This window comes from Ptiloglossa arizonensis, chromosome 3, assembly GCF_051014685.1.
Source record: "Ptiloglossa arizonensis isolate GNS036 chromosome 3, iyPtiAriz1_principal, whole genome shotgun sequence".
In the NCBI taxonomy this organism is placed as follows: Eukaryota; Metazoa; Arthropoda; class Insecta; order Hymenoptera; family Colletidae; genus Ptiloglossa; species Ptiloglossa arizonensis.
Window position 1 is genome coordinate 13,415,532 of NC_135050.1, and position 16,398 is coordinate 13,431,929.

General features: G+C 35.4%; 1 protein-coding gene across 5 annotated transcripts; it reads right to left on the reverse strand.

The window, feature by feature from the left end:
- Nucleotides 1-4,686: 4,686 nt before the first annotated feature.
- Nucleotides 4,687-14,151, reverse strand: Dlg5 (MAGUK family member discs large 5). Of its 5 annotated transcripts, none has more exons than XM_076307363.1 (13): nucleotides 14,123-14,144; nucleotides 13,373-13,899; nucleotides 12,738-12,755; nucleotides 12,224-12,371; nucleotides 11,749-12,097; nucleotides 11,176-11,595; nucleotides 9,782-10,870; nucleotides 7,752-9,702; nucleotides 6,563-7,586; nucleotides 6,251-6,492; nucleotides 5,664-5,893; nucleotides 5,272-5,491; nucleotides 4,687-5,133 (listed from the first exon to the last, which is right to left on the reverse strand). In XM_076307363.1, exons 2-13 carry the CDS (start codon nucleotides 13,413-13,415, stop codon nucleotides 5,027-5,029), a joined length of 5,841 nt encoding a protein of 1,946 aa, XP_076163478.1. In that variant the 5' UTR covers nucleotides 13,416-13,899; nucleotides 14,123-14,144; the 3' UTR covers nucleotides 4,687-5,026. The 5 variants fall into 5 exon arrangements, with proteins under 5 accessions (XP_076163478.1, XP_076163479.1, XP_076163480.1 ...); XM_076307364.1 differs by having other exon boundaries at nucleotides 13,373-13,613; nucleotides 14,123-14,139; XM_076307365.1 differs by lacking the exon at nucleotides 12,738-12,755 and having other exon boundaries at nucleotides 13,373-13,478; nucleotides 14,123-14,151.
- Between the last annotated feature and the right edge of the window lie 2,247 nt (nucleotides 14,152-16,398).

Below are 16,398 nucleotides of genomic sequence, written 5' to 3' on the forward strand. Positions count from 1 at the left end.
GTTTGTTATTATTTTTAATGAAATTTGTCCCTAGAAAATGTCCCATATGTAATGCTGCTCCCCACTATTGTACGTTCTGGAGCTTATGTTGGACAGCAATGGAATAAATCGATGAAACGACGATAGTATTTACCATTGGACGTATTAATAAATTTATCGACGAATTTCCTTCTGTTCAAGTCGTGTCCATTCGAAATTTCATTATAGTTATAAACGAGTACCATCCTTTGCTTTTCACGTACGTGCTTCGTCAGCGAGTACGTGTTACGAATATAGGTATCGAATGGTTCAGAATCACGTGCTTATGAAAAATATTAAAAGTGCATAGTTAAATATATATATAACATTTATGTATGTATATATATATATATAAATACTGCCCAAAATATGAATTTCGTAGCAATGTATGTATGTATAATAGTAATGTAGAAGGATTATGTAGAAACTGATATGTCATCGGAACAGTAATATTATACGTATCACAGTGCTGTGATTGAAAGTTACTTTTCTCTCCCACCATCTTCGACAATTGTTTCTCCTTTCTCAAATGTTTCGCTTCGCCCTCGACCTATCTTAATTTCGTGTCCCTTGCAATTCATGGATGTTGCGTTTAATTTTGATGTCGACAGCTTTCAGTTTTCAATTAGTGTTTTCAAACGTGTTAAAACCCCGGGAGAAGATATAAGGGACGTACCTTTTGATCCCCTGTCGGTGAATCTTATGCGTTATACTTCGTGTCTGTACAAGGTGAGACATTTATTCTTTAGCGTTGATTTAAATGATCGTTCAATACCATTGTTTTGATAATTTCATTCGACAAATTTACACATAATTCCATTAACGGTTTCGGAACACTCAATTTCGATTAATGATCTTTCTTTATACCTACTACTCGACATAACTGTAAGTATGAATAATATTCATCACTTGTTGCACTTTGCACGGCGCATCGATACGTTTCAGATTGTATCTATTTTAAAAAAATACTATATAATACAAAAAATATATATCAATATTTATTTTTAATTTTTACAATTAAGCGTTTCAGTAGAATTCAGATAAATGTATTTAACTACGCAACGAGGACAAAATGTATTGCCATTTTCACCGAATACAACGTTGGAGAAATATAATGTACAAAATCTTCTCTTTGCGTGTTCAATTTTGTTCCGTGTCGAAAACAACTTATCAATAGAATGGTGAAAACAAATATGATATTTATAGCGTCGTCGTATGAAATTGTAATATTGTTGATATAAATAAAAGATTTGTGTACCTCACCCTGCACATGTATAACGTCTAAGATTCATGTACGTGTGTATATATTATTCGTATCTTTTCTATTTGTTAAAAGAATAAGATTTAATATCCTTTACTGAAAATATTTCGTTATACAGTAACCCCGCGTTAAAACATACAGTTTCGGGCCCGCTCGAAACGCTTTAACGAGGGATGGTAGCAAATTTGCTCTTGGAGTCGACCTTCTGTATCTTGAGCCGAGACTTGGCCATTTGCGAATCATCAACAAGGACAGTGAACGAGATGCACCAAGAGTGAGCGAAAACAATAAACGAATTTCTTATTACAGACACTTGGTCACCATACTTCAAAGCGATACTGTACGTATATCGTGTAAGCTATTAACACAAACTAGAAATTTTTATATTTTTTATTATAACCTCGTGAAAGTATTATCGATGGATCGATGAAGCTGTCTCGTCAGAAATAAGTCGAAATACGACCTTATTCGGACTATTTTTAATCATTTGCGATTATACATTGTTCAAAGATAATTCGTACAATGTGTAAGAAAAAGTAATATATGGTCATATTTTCATCGAGAAAATCTTACTAATTTATCAATGAGATCGAATTAGAAATATAAAAATTTTTAGTTTGCAGTAGTACTGTAGTATTACCACACCTATACGCGTATGATATCGCTTTAAAGTTTAGCAAGGCAGTTTATAGATTCACAGTTGTTCGCACGAGTTAAAAGACACGAACAGTAGTGTGTACGATTCGAGAGATAGACGTAACGTTTGAACGAAGGGTTACTGTACTACTTCATTAGTAAATCCCTATTTGTAATTTCTAGATTGTCCGCAATCGCCTTTAGAACTATCTACCCTGGGTACGAAACACAATAATTCCTTGTTAAAAAATCGTCAAGTGTACTCGGCACCTTTAATGTATTTTTCCGTTTTCCTTTCATTTCAAGTCCGTTCTATCGCGAAATTCGTACCGAAGATTTCGCTGTATATCAAAAAGTATAGATCTACACCTTTGTATTAAGCGTGCCGACGCTAACGATACGAATAAATTTAATCGTAATTCTTATGAATTAGCATAGTATCCCTTTAATTTTTGGTCTCGCTTGTAACTTACGCCTAAATATTGTCTTGTTAGAAAACTAAATTTTCGTTTTACAAAAAAAGCAAAAAAAAAAAAAAACATGCAAGAGCGAAGTACAAAAATATTGCGACTGCTTCGGAAATACGTGCACCAAAATCGGACCGATATGGAGAGAATTAACACGGTTCGTACGAATGATAACATCGATCGGATGATGAACCGGTTGATAACGTGGGAAGCTCAGTTTCGGATACGGAGAGCTTATTTCTGGAACACACTCGCTATACCGAGAAATCAAGTGTCAACAGTTTATTATATAAGTGAGACACAAGGCTCAACTCAAACGAACCTATTAGATTAAGAGTCGAGACCTGTAGGAACTCGGGCAAAATGACTTGGTCATCTTGGGCTTGAAAAGTAGATATATGAATAATCGTATTGCTTATACCGCCTCTGTTTCTTGAGCTTGTTCAACTCTTAAGGGTAAAGATATGATCTCGAGTCACAGCACAGGGACTCCAGTGTCTATCTGTATAGTTACTCGATCATCGAATCAGAAAAAAATCGACCGGCGGTTACGTCTACGTATCGTTCCAATTTAGTACACGTATAATCGAAACAAGTTTCATTCTTTTATTTTTCACTCTTGCCTCACACTTCCTTCGCGTACAATTCCGAACGAATACTTTCTGCCCGTGTCACTTACACAATTTTATGTAAGCCACGACAATATCCTCGATTGTGAACAACAAAATACAATTATTTTTAACGCGATATTCAATATTCACCCATACCGTAAAAAAGGCAAGCCTCTTTTAAAGTCAGAAAGGCATTAATAAAAAAAAAAAAAAAAAAAAAGAATTGTATATTTAAGTATCGAAGCATCGTAAATAGACATTTGCGTCATCTGTCTATTGGTACATTCAATGTACCCCTTTTTTGTTTGATAATATTTACGAAATTTGTATCTACATCCAGGTATAGAATAGGTACGGAACAGGTAAAGAATATAAAAATCTTTATCGTGATTGTCAAGTGGATTTTGGGAGCTAAAAGTAGAACGATTGAAATATAATTTTAATGGTGCAGAACTGAAAAGTGTTGCAGAAATCTATGTGAAAATACGTATAAAAATATTGCAAACTATCCGCGGAATTCTGAATGTAGATACGTAGCGGTACGTATTCGCGTTTTAAATACATTTCCTCGAAAATACACTGACTGCACCTTACAAAGCGTCTTAAGCTCGTTTAAAAAACACCATCGTAGTGTAAATTTATAAAACAATTTGAATCTTAGAAGTAAAAAAGCAGTATCGCACACCATTATACCTTGTTTCGAGCGTGTAATAACAAGCTAGTTTGTGTCGCTGACATCTACTGCTTATTTTTTAGTTTTAGATATGTACAAATTCGACAGTAAAAACGAACCGTCGTTGATCAATTCCGTATTTCTTCTTTACGTTTATCAGATCCTCGATCTAGAACATTAAGTACCTTAACCCCTCAAACCAATGCTTTTCATCTTCAATGAATGGATTATGTATAAACAGTTTTATGAAATAATATGACTAAACAGTACAACTTAAATCTAAACGGCCCGTGTAGATTAAAAATTAATATGCATATAATCTATAAGTTTTGTAAGTAAATTATATACAAATAAGTAACTTCTTTTGATATATAATATTACATCCTCTGTACAGTAATACTAATCACGCGAAATTATTCTGTACAACGAAATGATCTGAGGGGTTAATAACACCAGCCAAACACGTTTGTCTAAAACTTATTCGCTAACTAATAACCTTTATATTCATCCACCAATTGTTTAGCGGGCCACGGTACGACAAGTATTTGCGTTTGCTACACCGATTCATTTATGGTCTCGCACCAATTATTACTGATTAGATTTCCGCAACGATGCATTATGTACCAAAAAATTACGATCGATCGAGATTCGAAGCAAAATGACAAAGCAGCGAGTTGTTTCATTTTCTTGAAGTAGGTGTAACAATTTTCACAGAGTTTCGATGATTAAAGGAAAATTTGCGAAACGTTTAAATTACTTCAAGTTGCATTTCTTGAATGAAAGTTGAGTAAATACTAAAAGATAATATATTAATATTATCTTATTTCTGTAGGAAAAGAAAATGCAAATTGCAATATGAAATTGATACAAAATCGATTATGCAGTAGTTTCTGTTAATTAATATTATAAGGAACGATATATTTAAATATATATCAAGATTTGGATATGAAGTCTTGCATGTTTTGCAAAATTTCGTAGAAAATGACGATTATAAATCAAAATATACATTCAAATATTTAATTGAATAAAAGCATTACAAAACAACATATTCAAATAAAATATGTTACGTTAAAGGATTTCAACATGCTAATATATATATAAGAGACAAAAAGAAAAAAAAAAAAAACATTGCAATTATAACAGTATTGCATCACAACCGAAATGAGTGAAAATAATTGAAACAACCGTTGTAACGAATCCTTAAACAGAAGAATTTAAATTCTTGTATACTGTTAGAGCAAATAGGAGACCATAAATAAATAAATTTGTAACAATTTTTGTATAATCGTACGACGTAAGGGCCCCCTGGTGGAATTTAGATTGATTTCCACTGTGGTTTATGGGGACCCCCCCTTAAATGTCAGGGAGGTCCTCTAGGAACCCACAGCGCTTTGCTTTGCTCTTCATCTACTGCGGATTTGACTTGCGTACATATATACGCTACATTTACTCCTGCTGGAATTACAGCTGAAACAAATTAAAAATAAATCTGGTATAAAATACAAAATACGACATCAAAGGATACATACAAAAATATTGAAATGGGAGGCATATGCGGTTTTCGCGCGCAAGAAAATAATTCTAATTTAAAACATGTTAACTCACCAGAAATATAATGCCTATACTCGGCTTCGAATTTTAGTGCTTGTTCATACATTTCCTTTGCAACCTTAGCACTGACTTTATCGCTTGGATACCTGGAATCTTTTACTTCCTTGATTTGTTTGGTACTCTTAAATTTGATCAATAACACTATAGGATAGATCTGGTGCCGGTGGAGTCGTTCGATCGATGCAATCGATACATCCAAAATACAATGAGTATTCTACAAACAAGAATATTAATAAACCTTCGATAAAACATAATAAACAAATCCAAAAAAATGATGTAAGTTTTTCACGATCCACTTTTAGTTAGTTAATCGAGTACGTCTACACGTTTAATATAAATAGCGTTATCAATATTATGTACGGCATTGGATAAAAAAAATACCTTACCTTCTCACAGATGTCCTTGACAGCTTGTACCGTAGTACACTCGAAATAGCTTCCTTTTTTTCTGTAGTCTACGTAAAGCGCGTCACGCAAACCTTGTTCGAGCGTCGATTGAGAACAATGCATAGCTTCTGCGAGACACCTAGTGAACTGTCCTGGAAATTCTTGTAAGAGTTTCGTCACTACACATTCACTTAGCGGTCCGATAATCAACACCGGTCTTAAAGCTGGATCTGTATAAAAATAAAGAATTGATAATGGTCTATCAACTTGAATAACTAAAGTCAGAACTGATCATACTTTAATAAAATTTGCAAATCTACTCTCACTAAATAAATTTGGGTCAAGCCAATCGATTATTAAACGTGCACATGGAACTAACATAAGAGATGAAGATATAATACCAATTGTTTAACAATTAATTTTTTTATCTTTGAATTTAAATAAATCTAATGCATATTATTGCGTGGACATTTTATTAGCACTTGTAAATTTATAAAACTATTTAATTTCTCTAAGTTTATTAATCACATTAATAAACATTCTTACACATTAGTTGATTATAACCACTTGATATCATAAATACTTACAATCTAATCTTTCGACACGTTGATAGCTGGCTGGTAGAGTTTCCTCGTTCAGTGTTCCACTATCACTGTACCAACCCAAATTTACTCCCGTTAGGTGCGATAACTCTTTACTGTCCCTACTAGAAGAACGTTGATGTTTCTTTCGGCGGAAGAAACTTCTTCTTGCACTAGTACTACCTCGTCTAGTTGTATCCGTTTCCAAATCGCCCAACGAACGTCGTAAAAGCAATTCTTCTTCAACCCTAAAAGTACAACATACCTTAAATGTGTTTCACAACATTATAAAACAACAATTTACTTCTTCCAACATACTTGAACTTGCTCGGAATTATTCCACACGTTTGTCTTCTTCCAGTATGATCAACTATCCAAGCCCTCCAATGACCTGGAGTACCATTGAACATTGTATTGTCGACGTATAAAATATCATCCTTATTAAACCTAAGCTGTAAGCTGTCTCCTACTTCGCCCACTCGATCGAACATTGCTTTCACATAAAAACTGTCTCCTGGTTTATCTTTCACTTCATTATACCTTTCAGGTACGTATTGAGCAATCAACGTCACTTTATCCGCTGGCCTAGCTAATTCCAAAGCCGCTTGTTCCGCGGTTGCCTGCCTGAGATCTACACCATTATACTCTAGAATACGATCACCGGTACGTAGCCCTGCCTCTTCCGCGAGACAACCTGGTTGTACCGAATGTACAAATATTCCAACACCATTACCACCCACGAGGGAAATACCTAAATTCGAGCATTTTCTGGTCTCGATAAATAGATATCTCGGCTCACTTGGTGGTGGACTCTTACGATTTTGTTCTTCTTGCGTTGGACTTCTTACGGTAGCATTTTGTCGTTGCAACGTGGTCGCTGCCTGATTTATCTGTGCGCGTGTGAGAGTGTTAGCGGTAACACGCAACGTATCGAGAGTTGCAGAATTGCGCATATTATCTAACGTGGCCGAACTACGGAGTTCCGGTTTCCTAATATTGATATCTAAGGACGCTGACGCTCTGATTTCTCGCTCTCTCTCTTGCGTGCCTCGTACTTCCAAAGAAGCAGAATTTCTGATATCTCTTTCTCGAATTGTACGAGGGGGTTCCAACGTATTCTTAGTTTCACGCATGATGTTTAAGGTATTAGAAGTATCGCGTGTTGTACTTAAGCTACTAGAAGCATCACGTTCAGGTTCTGAGCTCTCCAATGGCTCGATAGTTGTTTTTCTAGGAGCTTCGGGACTATTGCAAGGAGTTGGCGATCCACTACGACTACCTCCCTCAGCACCACCAGCTTCTGATGAACTCGAGGAAGCAGATCCTTCTAATTCGTTGTATTCTAGTAAAAGGAAAACGCTATATAAACATTGTGTATCGTAAAAAGAGAACCATGCAAAAGCGATAAATTATAATCACATTTAACAAGAAAGGTGCAAAAGAGTTGTAAAGTGTACGGTGTGATAGGGAAGTATTTCTACTCGTTTAAATAAAACGCTGTACTCACTGTCCGGACTGTACTGCACCAGCATCGTAATGGAATTACCGCACTGACGCAACACATTGGCAGCAAGTTGATAAGTAGCACTCCTCATGTTGATGCCACAAACTTCGAGCAACTGATCACCGATTTGAAGACCAACTTGAGATGCTAAGCTGTGTTCACTAACGGTGGACACGAATACACCACCGCTCTCCAAGCAAGAGATTTGAATACCTAAAGGTTCGACCGATTTATCTATATGAACTCTGCGAAGTTCTCCAGGGGCCGGCCTGTGTTGAGAGTAACAATAATCTGGCATGCTGGACCGTTTATTGCCGCTGCTTCCTCTGACAGTTCCACCAGAACTACTTCCACCTCCAGTACCTGGGCTAAGCACTTCCACGTGGAATGTTGGCATCGGGCTGCCTCTTTCTGAAGTCCTTTCTATACTGCCGGTGGACAATTTACCCACGCTGCTTTTTGATGTCACACTAGGATTTGATGGTATTCGAAAACGTTGATTTTCCTTTTTTCTTGGAAACGTTCCACCTTCGTAGCCATGCGTGTAGGCTGGTACGTCGTATGTAGTGCCGATCGGTGGAGCGCGAGATTTGTGATAATGCAAATCTACGGAGGGTGTGTGCAAATGCCCGAATCCTGTTTGCGGGCCGGGGCTATACGAAGGTTCGAAACAGTAAGATCGTGCATCGGGAAGTCCTATCGACTCCCCAGACTGTGCAGACGGCAAAGACGGCGGGGAAGGGTATCTCGAAGGTAAAGAGTTTTGTTGATGGGGATGCGGATGCGAATGCGTATAGGGAGGAAATGAAAAATTACCAGTTAACTGCTGCCTCGTGCCGCTGGTTGATGAAGTTGACGATCCGGCCCCAGAATAGAGTTGAGATTGCGCTCTATTATGCTGCAACGTCTCTACTTGGCTGTCGTTGCTAGGGGTATACTTTTGCGCCCTCTTCTTCGAGAAGTATTCTACATCTTTTCCCGTATTACCCGACTTCACGGAAAAGTCGATACTAGTTTCGGACGGTGTTAACGTAGAACTGAGTCTACTTTCCGTGTTCTCGAATTCGGTTGTCGGTTTCTTATCTATCGGGATATCTTTGAACTGCACCACTGGAGTAAAGGATTTTTGACTAAATAATTGTCCAGTCTTAAGGAAATTTGGTAATGGTTTTTCAACAGACTTATAAACTGTATGCCGATTGTTGACATTGGAAAAATTGGTTAAAGGGATAGGATTAGAAATACGATTATAATTATAACTTTTTTCATACTTGGGTGGTTGATTAAGGAGTACACTTAAGGGCAGCCTTTCTTTTGTCTTACGTGGATGTAAAATAGTACCGGTACCATTTTGTATCAGAGGCCCACCTCTGGCTTTCGGCCACGTACCTCCATTTTTCTCAACTTTCTCGGTTCCACGTTGCTTACTTCGTTTCAGTACTCCATTATTCGCTTTTTTGTGATAGCTTTCTATCACTGAATCTAATTCCGCTATCGCATCTTGCTCCTGCTCGAAAGTATTTGGACTGGAGTTACGATGCCGTTTCTTCTTTTCTTCTCGATCCTTACTATGTTTACGTCCTCGTACTATATCGATCTTCCCCCGTATGTTATCCCAAGCATTACTAATACCACTTGGTTTTTCACCACTAACTGACTTTGAAACTTTATAAACACTTCTATCACCAAAATTCGATGCAATGTATCGCCTTTCGTAATCGTCCGAAGCAGCTTTCAACATCAATCTTTCTTGTTCAGTTTGTGAACAACTGTTCACCATTTTTTGTTTTTCTGTACCAAAACTACCATCGATGGTCATGGTCTCGGAACTAGTCGCTGAAGGCAACGGTATTCCTTTCAAGGTCGTAATAGTTAATACATCTGTACTCGTGTCGTTTAAAATTGCCATCGCTTCGTGACTGGAATTGATACCTTCCATTGCTTTGCTATTAATCTAAACAAGGAAATCATTAAGTTATTATTTAAAAAAATAAATTATCAGAAAGAATACAATTTATTTGTATCAAACGTACATTTAAAACTCTATCTCCAACAGCAAGGTTACCATCCTTAGCAGCTAAACTACCAGGAGATATCTTCGAAATATACACTCCAAGTTCCAATGAGATTCCATGAGGAACTGAACCAACAGGTAATTGCGTCGTCCTTAACGATCTTCTAGTTACACGTCGTCTTCTTATCGTCAATGTAGCTGATCCCACTGAACAGGTACGCAAAGTTTCCATGATTATACGCGTAGAAACAGATGTACAATCAACGTTGTTTACTCGCATAATGCAATCATTAACCCTCAATTTGCCATCAACGGCACTACCCGATGTTACTTGAGCAACATAAATCCCTGTATCATTCGGATAATATGGATTGTCACGACCTCCAACCAACGTTAGCCCCAATTCACGGTCTGAATCCAAACAAAGTCGACTGAGATCGAAATGAACAGTAAGAATTTCCCAATCATTGACATCGGTATCAATCGCGGAATCATGAGCATGCGTTAAGCCTTGTGCAAACTGACTTGTTCTTAACGCATGATCACCAGATTCTATCTTTTCCTTGAGATCCTTTAACTCTTTCGACGCTTCGTTCCGTTGCTTTTTAATATCATCGGAATCGCGTAAAGCACTCGCTAACTCCGACACTGCACGATCACGTTCTTTTCTTAATCTATCACATAAAGTTCTAATACTTTCTCTCTCTAAGACTATTTTATCTCTTTCGCTGAAAGCCCAATCTCTTCTTCGTTTCGACACTTCTGCTTCTTGAAGGGCTTCCTCGAGTTCCGCTTGCAATTTATCTACAGATTTCCTGAGTTTATCTAACTCCAAGTTTGCTTGATCCAAGTTATCCATACGTTCTTTGTCCCGTTTAGCGTAATCTGCCGTATTATTTTCTCTTTCCGCTTCTTTATTCGAATTATCTCGTTCACGATTATAAGAATGTAATTCCATACGGTTTTTATAATCTCTGTTGGAACCTTCGGAATAATCACCAAACTTTTGACGTAGTTCGTTACATTGTTTTAAAGCTTCATCTCGATCTTGCAAAGCAGATGAAATTTCTCTTCGTAAAGTTTCAATTTGATAGGATAAAGCTTTTTTCTAAAAATAAAAGAAGTGGATATTAAAACAGAAAACGTTCATTTATTAATAGTATGTACAGTAGTAAGTAATATGGAGTATATAAATAACTAAAAACCAATACAAAATGTATGATAAGGAAATAATAATAATACTAGAAAAATTCTTGTACTTAATTACCTACAAACATATAATAATCATAATGCAATTTTACATAATGTATATAAACAATTAGAAAATAAATTTCAAAAAATGATAATAATTTTTATGCCAAACTTAAGCAAAATTTTTATGTGATCAAATAAAAAAACATTGGATACACTTACCTCATCCATAAGTTGTTTATTCTGGTTTTCCAAATGAGTGATTTTCGTGTACGCTTGTGTGAGATCATCGCCAAGTTTCTCCATTTCCTTATGTACTGTGTCTCGCTCGCCCATAATCAAACTGTATTCTTGTAATGCAGCATTTCTTTCTTCTGTTAATCGCTTCATATCCTTGCTAGCCTTCATACGTAGCACCATTGCATGATTGATTTCTTTTACTGCTTCTTCATGTTGCTGCTGTACTTTAGCTAGGGCTTCGCGATATTCGTTTCTTTCCCTTAATGCAATGTCCCATTGCCTAATTGCAGCAGTACATTGTTGTTTCAAACCATTACGTTCACGAACTGCACTATTTCGCTCTTGAACAACGTCGTCATACTGTTTCTTTAATCTAGCAGCTTCTTCTTGTGATAGTTCCAACTAAATATAATCATATATACAAATTGTTATGATATTTCAATGAAATTTACATAAATATACAGTAGTATTGTAAAGTAATGTCACTTATATTTTGTATACAATTCATTTTGATTTTAAAAGTATATTAGAAAATAATTAATATTTTATACTTGCCTTATTAACGGCCGACGAGTGCGAGGAGATTAAATCATCGTACCGTTTTCTAAGAGCGTCATACTCGTCCTTAACAGCTTCATATTTTCGAAGTGCAGATAAATAATGTTGATTCATAGTGTCACTATTACCAGCATCAGAAACAAGAACTTCTTGATTCTGACATCGCAATTCAGACACTTCCTTTTGCAATGCTTGAACCTCTCGGTCAAGACGTTGCTTATCATTTACTAGATCTCCATATTTGCCCCGCAATGCGGAGCTTTCTTGTGTTGTTGCTTCCAATTGATTCATGACTGGTATGTGTTGTCCTCGATAGTATTCCAATTCCTTCATAGTATGTTCACACCTGTATTTTAAATCACTTTATTAAATATGTATACAACTTTTAGGATAGAGGTTGTTATATGCAGAAAATCAAACACAGTAGCACAAATAAAACAGCAATACCAGTTTAAACAAAACCAGAACAAACCGTCTTATATTATCGGAGTGTTTATGCCTAAGTAGCTGAAGCTGATGCATGGCCTGATCACATTGAGCTTGCAAACCTTCATAATCACTACGACATTCAGGACCACCAACAGGACTTCCAACACTGCCATAGCCTCCACTATCTCTTTCTGCATGCCGCACATGCAAATTATGTCCAACAATGCAAATTGCGAAATAATAAACATAATGCGATTAAATGTAAAAGCATGATTCTAAATCAAGATATAATCAACACAATATCAATATAATACAGGGTGTGCATTAAAATGAAAATAAATATATCTCAATACTCATATGCTAACAAATTATTTGCATCTTTTGTTGCAGAAACTAAATACATGTCTTTAAAGGGAACACAAAAAACTATAAAAGTGATAAACTACTACAAGCAAATAATTCGTTTGTTTTAAATAAATTCTCAAGGGAATAAAAACCATTAATACACCATATATTCTTTCATAACACAAATTTTTTTTCTTTAGTATTATTCTTACCCATATTGAGTGCTCCATCTGTAAGAAGATAATGGACAAAGATTTAATCAATTGCAAGAAGAAAATATATGATCTATTATAAACATGAAAATAAAATGATTATATTTGTACAATGTACAGTGTGTTGTTACAATTGGTAGAACAATATAATCAGAAGCCTTGCTAGCTTTCACCAGGAAAGAAACTCTGTGTCACGCATGTAAGCATCATGATTCACTGTTTTTCGCAAAGTGAAATTATATGTGCTATTTAAAGTACCATATACAACAATTTAATTAAATACAAAACCTAATAATGTTGCTTTGTTTTTCACATTAAAATTTTTTCTTTCAAAAAGTAATTTAAAATTACTTGTTGACAGTTGGGTTTTATGAAACGGAATATTTTAATGTTTAATATTATTTATTAGATATAGCAACACACTAGTATTTATACGAATGTATCTATTTCTAACTTTCGTAATAGAAAAACAGCTACTGTTTTCATTGTTTTTCTATTTCCTAATGATTAAATCTTATTTAGTATCATTGAATTTAATAGGTCAAACTGTATCATTTAATTTACATCTACAATATTATACAACTGATATAAACATATATTGGTATGTAAGATAGAAAACTAAATAGTGCACTCACCACTACTTCCAGCACTATCCAAGGAAGACGCGCCAGAAGCCATGCTTTTGATTCACCGAGGATCTACCACAAATACTTCTCTAGCAAGGTACGTGCTAGGTATTGCCTGGAAAGTATCCATGCGCTGTACTTCACGGAAGAGTGAACCCTTTGTGAATTACTAAGAAGTAGCCTTCGGGATGACATTACGGCTATGGTCTAAACGGTGCATGGCGCTCATCAGAGGGATGCAACAGTGCACCTGGCACACATACACACACAGTAGCTCTTACTCCAATACAAACACGTGCCTCGTAATATCGAGACTTTTCATGCATCACTGTTTTCCGCGCGGTTACTGATACGGGAGAAACAACGGGTGGACGTATGTTTTCTGAATGGACGTAATAAATTAATCTACGTTTTGCTGATGTGTCTCAATCTCGAGATCGCGTCGCATCCGTTTCTTTTTTCCCTGTCAACAACGAGGTTATCGATCCCCGTTTAAGAGTGGCACAGAAGAGTAACGATCGCCGGCTGGCTCGTTCCTAACAAATTGAAAACTCGTTATCACTGTAGAAAAAAAGGAGCCAACAAGCCTTTCAGCGGTGATCTCGATCGCGCACCTCTTTAGATAATCCATTAACTCGCTCGACAACACTAAAATCGACGCAATTTTCACTGACTTCAACAGTTCTGATCGCTCCAAACTGCGCACCGTTCATCCCGAAGCGACTAATGTTCCGATATTAACGATAATTGATCGCTCACCTGCTGCACCAACGGACCTGACAATTAGCCATTTTCATTCCGCCACTACAGTCTGTTTCGCATTGTCGATAATAAACATACTTCGTGGACGAGCTTGTTACTGAGCGTTGCGGCGCTAGTATCTACGGAGGATCAGTCGATTATGTAGTTTGGAAAAGATCATTTTAAGGCAAAGTTGAATGAAAATTTCAAATACATAGAATTACAAATAATGGATATCAGAATAAATATAAATAAAATAATGCAGCCAGATTTAAAAAATAAAATAGTTTTATCAGAAATATAATAATTTTAGTTACGAAATGAAATAAAAATATTCTACTATGATTTATTCTTTCAAGATACCGAATAAAAACTTTATCTTCCGATCAAATAATTTTAAAATATTTGAAATATAGTAAAACCTCGATAATTGTAAGAAAAACAGGGTCTAAATCCCTACAAATATCGAGATTCGTACAATTATCGAGGTAAGTAACCAATAAAATAAGAATAAGTTTCACTTAAGCAATATATGTTCACTGTCTATAGTCCATGCTTGTCTTTTCACATAATCATCGGTCTCTTACCAACAAACCTTTTGTCTCAAACCACAAATGAGACGGAAGACATACGTGTGTTAATCTTATTTGTTGCTAAGTAACCATCCTTTCCATTTGTCACACATTGCAATGAACGAGTTCGCATGCAAGAATCGAGGTTTACTAAAATTTTAATTGAAATAGCAAACACGCGAGGGTACAAATAAATTGTCGTAATACGATTTTGTTATAATAATAAACAAATGAAATGAAAATATTTTATATTGAATTTTTAAGTAACGTAAATTATTAAAATTTATTATTATGATAGAAACAATAAAATTAATATATAAATATGTGGCGTATCAGTGATTAGAAATTATCTAGATTTATGCAAATAATTCATAGACCAATTATTATTACTAACAATTCTCGCAGATGAAGTATAGAATAAACCAGGACGAACAATAGAACTTTTCGTTCCAAGTCTCGGGGGGGGGGCTTCTGAGGCTTTCTTTATCTTTCGTATCACATCCAACCTTATCGATTTAGAAACAAAAGAAGATAATTGCGCTTTTAACGTTAGAAATGAAAATTAAATACGACGAGAGCTAATTACATATTTTGGAAACAATCAGCATCTGAATCTCGAGTGAGAAAATTATTATTCTCATAAACTTAATCCGTAATATTCCATCATTCCAACAACGAACGAACAAATTTATAAAAGATTATTACTCCCTTAAATATATTCTATTAAATCCAATCGATACACTAGTGGCAACTACTAATAAGTTTATAAACATATAAAATAATTACATAACAAGTTCCTATATTTTCTTGAAGCCTATATAAATACGTGGAAGAATGTACAATCTCTAGCTCTCGTCATTTTTATACTATAAATCGTAAATACGACTCAAAAAATGGTGCTAAGAAAGTGCATCGACATTAGAAAAATATAATAGCAATAAATCGTTGCGAAATTAAACATTTCTCAGACATCTTTGTGCTTTCATTCTGCAACCTCTCTACCTGAAATGTCCTTGACCACCGCGTGTATCAACAATGTTATTCGAGAGACGAGGTCAATGACGTTTAATCTTTCTTTCAGAAATACAAGTTTCAATGGGAGGCTGGACCTTCCCCTACCCACTGGCTAATTGAAACTTGACTCAGCGGAGTCGTCATTCGTTCCGCGGAAGTCGAAGAGATCACACGTATCAGATCCACGAGCATTGAAATGCGTGTGCTTTAAATGTTAACATCTAATCACTACTAAATATTATTCCCACTCTCGTTTATTCTTAACCGCTCCTTTATCTAATGTTAATATACTTTTGATCAGAAATTCAATTGACATCGGTTTCGCATTATTTTTTCATTCTTTACTCCGGTGTCAATCAATAGTATTACAATTTAATACAAAATTACTCATTGCTTATTTATAATACGGTTGTATTTATTTTAATAAACGTGCTTTAAATTTGTTTTCTCTTCTGTTACAGATGACCAATTGAAATTCAAGTTAGTGTCGTATTATTAACGGCACGACATTTGAAGATATTGGTAAAATCTTTTATGAAATCCACCTATTGGATGATATTTGTTTATTTATTTCAATCACTATATATTTATAATACGTATATACCATTCCACCGCAAAGGTAGATAATTGGAGTCACTCATACATTATTGTACTTCGATTGTGCTTTATTATTTTTTGGTATCATTTATGCATTGTTTAATTATTTTT

Coding starts and splice junctions, on each gene's coding strand:
- Dlg5 (XM_076307363.1), bottom strand. CDS start 13,415: ATGGCTTCTGGCGCGTCTTCCTTGGATAGTGCTGGAAGTAGTG. Junction 11,596..11,748: donor ACTCGTCGGCCGTTAATAAG/GCAAGTATAAAA, acceptor GATTATATTTAG/TTGGAACTATCACAAGAAGA. Junction 5,894..6,250: donor ACGTGTCGAAAGATTAGATT/GTAAGTATTTAT, acceptor ATTTTTATACAG/ATCCAGCTTTAAGACCGGTG.